The sequence below is a fragment of the Pygocentrus nattereri genome, chromosome 7, assembly GCF_015220715.1.
Source record: "Pygocentrus nattereri isolate fPygNat1 chromosome 7, fPygNat1.pri, whole genome shotgun sequence".
In the NCBI taxonomy this organism is placed as follows: Eukaryota; Metazoa; Chordata; class Actinopteri; order Characiformes; family Serrasalmidae; genus Pygocentrus; species Pygocentrus nattereri.
The window spans coordinates 23,641,635-23,650,012 of record NC_051217.1 but is presented as its reverse complement, the minus strand read 5'-3'; the positions used below and the strand labels follow the sequence as shown (position 1 = coordinate 23,650,012).

The 8,378-nt window shown below is 41.3% G+C and overlaps 1 protein-coding gene across 3 annotated transcripts in view; it reads right to left on the bottom strand.

The window, feature by feature from the left end:
* Positions 1 to 309: 309 nt before the first annotated feature.
* Positions 310 to 8,378, bottom strand: part of LOC108431165 (F-BAR and double SH3 domains protein 2) — a 168,085-nt gene continuing 160,016 nt past the window's right edge. For all 3 annotated transcript variants that reach the window (XM_037540167.1, XM_017704151.2, XM_017704152.2), the window contains 3 exons: positions 7,104 to 7,278; positions 5,510 to 5,601; positions 310 to 2,587 (listed from right to left, as the gene is read on the bottom strand). In XM_037540167.1, the coding sequence (XP_037396064.1) occupies positions 2,504 to 2,587; positions 5,510 to 5,601; positions 7,104 to 7,278 (351 nt within the window). In that variant the 3' untranslated portion in view covers positions 310 to 2,503. The remainder of the gene's footprint in view (positions 2,588 to 5,509; positions 5,602 to 7,103; positions 7,279 to 8,378) is intronic.

Genomic DNA, 8,378 nt, shown 5'->3' with positions numbered 1-8,378 from the left:
AGATGTCTTTCCCAGTCATTTTGGGTCATTTTTATACAAAGGATACAGTCGTTTTCTAATTATGTTAAAAACTGAAAACGACAAAAATGGAGATACAAGGTTTTCTTCCAACAGCAGTGATATATATATATATATATATATATATATATATATATATATATATATATATATATATATATATATATATATATATATATATATATGCTGCTCTAATTGGATGTCGGCTGAAAACAGGATGGATAACACACGACTTTCAATTTCTCTGCGTTCACATGATGAAAACTTTGAAAGTATTACATACACGATTGATTAATCATGAATAATCTTTAATATTTCAACTGTTTGACAGTTCTGTTATATATGTGTGTTTACTTAATGAGCTATTTGAATAAGGCATGTGCACAGTACACTCTGAAAGATGGTTCTTCAAGGGTTCTTTAGTAAAGATAATGGTTCTGGAAAGAACCATGAACACTCAAAGAACCATCTGCATGCTTAAAGTGTTCTTTGCATGGTAAAATGATTCTTCTGAGTGATAAGAGAATGAGATGTATATGGTTTATGTATAACCTTTTTAAAAATGGTTCTGTGTAGCTCCAAAAAGGGTTTTGCTATTGTTATGATGTCAAGCGTGTAACAACAGAAGAACCCTTTTTGCTATATAAGCATGCAAATGGTTCTTTCAGTGTTCATGGTTCTACATAAAACCTCTGTCGAGTTAAATCATGTGTTTTGGTGATTTTCTAAGTGACACTAAGTTAACAAATGCTCTACAGGGAAGGAGCTTAAATATACATATATATATATATATTTTTTTTTGCAAATTTAGTTCCACATATTAGAAAAAAATAAGACATAAAATATAAAATGTGCAGTAAATTTAAAACGAGCCATGTTTTATGTTTTTTTTCCCAGCAAATAAAGAGTAATTGTCCAGTAAAATGTGTGGAATTCTGACTTAAAAAACTTAAGCAAACTGTCATTGGACCAGGGGTGCCCAAATTTTTGCACACAACTTCAGATTAGAAAGAAAAGTTTCGTCTTTTCAATGTTTTCACATAAGTGCAGGTACGAAGGATGTTCTTGTTATGATATTTATTAAAAATGAGGAGATATAAACAGCAAAACAGCGGTTCAAATGCCAATTCCTAGTCATTACAATGAAACAGCTCCACAGTTTTCCCTCCTACAGTCCTGCGTAGCTCATCCCAACACATCTCTGGCAGCTGAACATAACCAGGACTGAAAACATCCATTCAGTTTCAGCCATGGTTAATGTGACGAGAGAGCGCGGTATGAATTAGGAGAGGAAATTAAAGCACTTTTAACTAATGCTTGTAAATTGATTGGCATAATGCAAACAGGTTCGGCCGTGAAGTGACGCCGAGGCCCAACGTTCGCCTGACAGGTCACTCCGAGCGATGACGCGCATTAACACGTCTGAAAAACTCCACTCACGCTTCCTTTCCAGGACTAAATATTAGTAATACGTACAAATGCCAGTCTTCATAATGAAAAGCTGAGAAAAGGATAATGTCTATGCAAGTTAGTACTGTACTCGGATCAACACGATACAGAGGAGTAATGCGTTTGGCTGGAGGAAAGAGAGGGTGCGGTAGGAGGGGAAAAAACAAAGCAAATGGAGGATCCCGCCTTCATTCTCTTCCATTCTCTCTCCTACTCTAACCCTCCCTCCCTCCCTCCCTTTCTCCCTCTTTTTTCACCATTTTACTCTTTTATACACAATTCCACAGTTCCCTTTCTCCTCATGTCAACACTATGACATCCTATGACATTTTGAAAAAAGAAAAGCGTCCACTCAGTTACATTATATGAGGAAATGTTGCACATATTCTGAACATTCCTATGACGACAGTAATGTACTGTACTAATACACATTAAATACATACGGTAGGACTACACTGTGGCTGAAGCCAGGGCAATCTTAGTCACCCACACCTACTACAATCAGCCCCCATTCTCAAAACATGTGCCCCAACCCCTCCTGCTATTGCATTTCTGCTATTGTATAGCCTGCTTGATATGTATATGTGCAAGTAAAGCCTTATTTACCTTTACAATGCTTGATTCATCCTTGTCTGCCGCCTTGCGTTTGCACAGCATAACATTCGAACAGGTAAAGCCACAATACTGGTCAGCAAGTGTTGTTTTTTTGTGGCGTTTTGTGGGTCTAAACCACCCCAGAGACCCACTCATATGAACAAGATCATGATCACAGTTGAGACCTGCCTTTAAAACAGTGCACGATTACAAATACAAGGACTGGATTTGGCATGAAAAGGGTTAAAGGCACCAAACAGTCTGTGACGCCAGAAGAGGTGTTTCCAGGACAAAAAAAAAAAAAAAAAAAGTAGAGGCGGCGGGGCTTTGAGATGCAATCCTCCTCCTTGCGGAGTAGTACCACTAGCATTCACTTCTGATACCAGTGGGAGGAGTTTGAGGTCAGGTGCAGATGAGTCCTCCAACCAGAAGGGCGGCGCTGTTACACCAGCGTGATCTCCACTTCCTCTGTCTTCTCCACCTGCCTGCGAGAATGCTGTTTTGGGGGAGGTGGGGCTGCACGAACCTGAGAGAAGATAAATCAGGCTGAATTTATTCAGTACACACACACACAACACATAGAGTATCTCACAAAAGTGAGTACTTTTCATGGGATGACACTCTAGAAATGAACCTTTGATATAACTTAAAGTCGTCAGTGTGCAGCTTGTATAGCAGTGCAGATTTACTGAGTGTGCAGATTTACTTACACAAGTACACGAGTCCACCTCACAGTGAACATGTCCAAATTGTGTGTGTCGTCGTCCCTCCCTGGTGTCACGTGACTCGTTAGAGTTACAAGGTGTGAATGGGGAGCAGGGCTGTTAAATTTGGTGTTTTGGGTACAATTTACTAACACTGGCCACTGGACATTCAACACGGCACCTCATTGCAATGAACTGTTGAATTGTTGTTCTCCACAAAGATGGCCTAGTCTATAAGAAGACTGCTAAGACCCTGAAACTGAGCTATAGCACGGTGGCCAAGGTCATACAGCAGTTTTCCAGGACAGGTTCCTCTCGGAACAGGCCTCGCCAGGGTTGACCAAAGATGTTGAGTCCACGTGTTCAGCGTCATATCCAGAGGTTGGCTTCAAAAAATAGACGCATGAGTGCTGCCAGCATTGCTGCAAAGGTTGAAGAAGTGGGAGGTCAGCCTGTCAGTGCTCAGACCATACACCGCATCAACTCAATCTGCATGGCTGTCATCCCAGAAGGAAGCCTCTTCTGAAGCTGACGCACAAGAAAGCCGGCAAACAGTTTGCTGAAGACAAGCAGTCCAAGAACATGGATTACTGGAACTATGTCCTGTGGTCTGACGAGACCAAGATAAACTTGTCTGGCTCAGATGGTGTCCAGCATGTGTGGTGGCGCCCCAGTGAGGGGTACCAAGACAACTGTCTCTTGCCTACAGTCAAGCATGTTGGTGGTAGCATCAGGGTCTGGAGCTCATTTCAGCATGTACTGTGACATTCCGAAGCAGAGCATGATCCCCTCCCTTCGGAGACTGCACCCCATGGCAGTTTTCTAACACGATAACGACCCCAAACACACCTCCAAGATAACAACTGCCTTGCTGAAGGTAAAGGTAATGGACTGGCCAAGTATGTCTCCAGAGCTAAACCCAATTGAGCACCTGTGGGAAGGAGGAGGAGCGCAAGGTGTCTGACATCCACCAGCTCTGTGATGTCATCATGGAGGAGTGGAAGAGGATTCCAGTAGCAACCTGTACAGCTCTGGTGAATTCCATGCCCAAGAGGGTTCAGGCAGTGCTAGATAATAATGGTGGTCACACAAAATATTGACACTTTGAGCACAATTTGGACACGTTCATTGTGAGATGGACTCACTTGTGTTGCCAGCTATTTAGACATTACTGGCTGTGTGTTGAGTTCTTTTCAGAGGACAGTAAATCTGTACTGCTATACAAGCTGCACACTGACTACTTTCAAGTTTCATTTCTATACTGTCATCCCATGAAAAGTACTCACTTTATATCGTTCCCCATTTAGTACTGTGTAAACTGCATGTCTAAAGGCTTGTAAATGTATCAGAGTCAAGGTGCAGAGAAGGTGTTTATCAGTGTACAGTGCATGCTGTAATATTTGGCACAAAGGCAAATTTATTTATCTATTATTTCTGGACTTCACGGTGGTAAATCTGAAAAACATTTAAGTTGTACCATATACAGTACTGTGCGAAAGGTTTAGGCATCTAAGCAAATTTTTAAACAATTGACCTCAGCAGTGAGTTTATCACAATATAGATTAGAACAAAGTCATATTCATAATTCAAATAAACATAAAAACAATAAAAAGTAACAAGAATTTCTAGGGTGCATATTTTTCCTTGACACCTTCCCAGCCGCCACAGAGACTTGTTAATATCATCAATTACATCATGAGTACAATTTACTGAAGCACTGATTGGTCAAACCAAGCTTTTTAACTACATATAATAGTGGGCTTCCTCGAGGAGACGTTTGAAAAATGGGTAAACAAACACAGTAATGTCCAGAAAATCACTGTTGCCAGTTCGATCCCCTCGGCTGACAGTCTGTGACTGAAGTGCTCTTGACCAAGGCACCTAACCCCCAGTTGCTCCCTGGGCGCCGTGGATAGGGCTGCCCACCGCTCCAGGCAAGTGTGCTCACTGCCCCCTAGTGTGTATGTTCACTAGTGTGCATGTATGTGGGCATTTCACTGCACGGATGGGTTAAATGCAGAGGTCTAATGTCACAGTGTGCAAACACAGTGACAAAAGGTTCAGTATTTTATTCTATTCTCTGCCGAAACTCCTAGTATGTTTTCTTACATAATCACAAATGACAACTACCCTGGAGGGAAGAATATGCCATTGCTGAACATAAACAAACGAAACAAATTAGAATTGTTTGGGGCATTTCACACTGCGGGGATACATGTAAACATCTGACTATTTTTGGCAGCTCAGTGGTTCTGAACGAGGTGATGTGCTTGCTTTACGAGCTGAATAATGCTGATGGGCAAAACTGTCTGAAGATCCACATCAGATGACAGATTTTTCTGAAAAGCCAGCATTTTGAATGTGAATGCTTTAATATTTATGAGGTGGTTTAGCTGTGTGGCTAAGCCGTTACACAGCTACCGCAGCCACCCACGAGTTACAGACTTTTACTTTCACTACAGTTGGTCTGCTTTGAATTTTTCCTTCAAAATAAATCTTATTCACTCCAAATGTAGCGTGTTTGTCAACTGATTTAGCCAAATACTTACAGCAGGTGCTTCTTTCTCTTTCCAAAATGTAAGAATAATGTTCTTTGCTGTTTTAAGCCCACAAGCCAGACTGTATTATGTTTATTATAAACTATTAAAATTCACTTCCACAACAGACTGTAAAATGTGATGATCTCCTCATCGGAGAGCCTGAAACATAAACTGGATGAGACAGCTGAAGATAAGGGTCCTTACAGGCCGAAGTTTGCCTGGGCCGGACGCATCGGGGGTGAATCTGGGCGGCTGGGAGAAGCCTGGACTCTCCGGACTCAGACTGGAACTGTGATCTTCACCAAGATAAAAAAACAGAAAAAAAAAAACACATGAAAATTACATTTTCATTGTGCTCTGAAAAGAAATATGGCTATAGACAGGGGCATTTGCATTTGGGTACTTGTATACTATTTATGTATAATTATCATTGTGAGGTTTTTGTTTTTGTATGTATTAAGGATGTAAAATGGCATTTTGAAGGATGTGACTGAATTGCCTTCATTGTCAAGTGTTAGAATTTATTATAACTACAATCATTTTCAAAAACCTATACTCTGTTTATTCAATTTTCAAATGTAAAAAATGCCACCTAGATTTTTTTACAGTGGTGCTTGCAATGACCATATGGCCATCTAAATTTAGTTCAAATTTGGGTCCAATTTGCTTTGGGAGTAGTAGGACCTCAGTTTTGTTAGGATTAAGAAGAAGGAAACTGTTGTTCATCCAGCTTTTGATATGTTTAACACAGTCTTCAAGTTTGTTTAGATTTAGTGCCTCATTTGGTTTAGCAGATATGTAGAACTGCATGTGGTCCGCATAGCAGTGAAAACTAACGCAGAACCTGCGAATTATGTTACCAAGAGCTTGCATGTACAGACAAAAAAGTAGCGGCCCGAGGATAGATCCTTTGGGGACACCATACTGGACTAGTGTATGACAGTGTATGAGTGTTTATTGTAAACACTGACAGATTGACAAACGTCAGTCAGACAGGATCAGAACCAGGACAAAGCTTGTCCATTGATACCAATGGGATTTTCCAGCCTATCAAGGAGAATCTTGTGGTCGATAGTATCAAATGCTACGCTGAGATCTAGAAGAACTAGTATGCCAATATGGCCATTATCAAGAGACACAAGGAGATCATTTAGTACTCTAGTTAATGCTGTTTCAGTACTGTGAAAGGGTCTAAAGCCAGACTGAAACATCTCATGGAGACAGTTTTCTTGTAAATAGGAGCGCAGTTGATGTGAGACCACTTTTTCTAAGATCTTTGCAATGAAGGGGAGACTGGAAATTGGTCTATAGTTGGTGAGTTCACTGGGATCAAGATCTTGCTTTCTGAGTAGGGTTTTAACGACAGCGAGTTTTAATGATTTCAGCATCTCTGTTCCACTATTGTCGCTACAGAATTTAATTGTTGTGAGGTCAGAGATTATCATGCAGGGTTTTATTGCCTTTGACTGCCTCATCAAGTAAAAAAATCAATTTTTAAAAATAATTCTGAATCATACCAAGATGTAATCAAATCCAGCTGTGGTGAAATTTAAGTTTTGTAATGAAGCATTTAAAATCAAATCAAATTTTCTTGAGGTCAGAGATTTACACTCAAAGCTTAAACCTTTCATGATCCAGAAAATATAGATATCCACTTGGATTAATCCTGATCCCATTGTGCAGTTTCACTGGACACCACTTTGGTAAAGCCTATTCAGAACAGCTGGAGCAAAGTGGAAAAGCACAGCAGTGAAGCTGACAGGATTGGGTGTGAAGCAGGTTGACGAAGGTTTCTTACTGTGGGCGGGTGCCTTCTGCAGGCCAGGTGGTTTGTGCTCTCCATTGAGGGTGGAGGGCGAGCGGGGCAGCATAGGGGCCGAGCCAGAGTCTGGACTGGTGTAGGTGCTGCAGGGTGGCTGCTCATACAGGGGTAACGGGGGCAGTGATGATGTCAGCCTGGGACATGACGACACCTACAGAGGTTGAAAGCATGTTAGTGACAGATTTTGAATAAATATTCCCTTAATCAGTAATCAAATAGATTAGATATTGTAATCAATAACTAAAAAGGTACACTATATTTCCAAAAGTCTTTGCTTGTCTGCCGCATATGAACTTGAGTGACATTCCATTCTTAATCTATAGGATTTAATATGATGTCGGCCCACCCTTTGCAGCTATAACAGCTTCAACTCTTCTGGGAAGGCTTTCCACAAGGGTTAGGAGTGTGTATATGGGGAATTTTTGACCATCAGACACGGATGTTGGACGAGATGGTCAGACACGGATGTTGGATGAGAAGGCCTGGCTCACAGTCTCCACTCTAATTCATCCCAAAGGTGTTCTATCGGGTTGAGGTCAGGACTCTGTGCAGGCCTGTCAAGTTCTTCCACACCAAACTGGCTCATCCATGTCTTTATGGACCTGCTTTGTGCACTGGTGCGCAGTCATGTTGGAACAGGAAGGGGCTGTCCCCAAACGGGGACATTGGGAGCATGGAATTGTCCAAAATCTCTTGGCGCTGAAGCATTAAGAGGTCCTTTCACTGGAACTAAGGGGCCGAGCCCAACTCCTGAAAAACAACCCCACACCCTAATCCCACCTCCACTAAACTTTACACTCTGCACAATGCAGTCAAACAAGTAGCGTTCTCCTGGCAACCGCCAAACCCAGACTCGTTCATTGGATTTCCAGACGGAGAAGCGTGATTGGTCACTCCAGAGAACACGTCTCCTCTGCTCTAGAGGAAGGCTGTCTGTGCAGGGCAAAGGGATCTGGACGACCACCAGTATCGGAAGATATCATCAATCAGCTTTGGTTTTGTGAAATCAGTTATAAAATCCACATCCCTCTGAATTTCTTGTTTGAATTTTGATAAATAAGTCTTGTACTGTTCAACATAAAGCCTATTTAATTTTGTTCGCCTATGACACTATGACATACTCACTCAGATATTCACATCTCAAATGATGTCAATTTTTTGGGGATACCCTGTATATTGATGCTGGTCAGTAAAATTGATCAGCTTGCGAAACTGTGAGCTTTCTGTGAGCTACTGTGTTTCCTATTACTG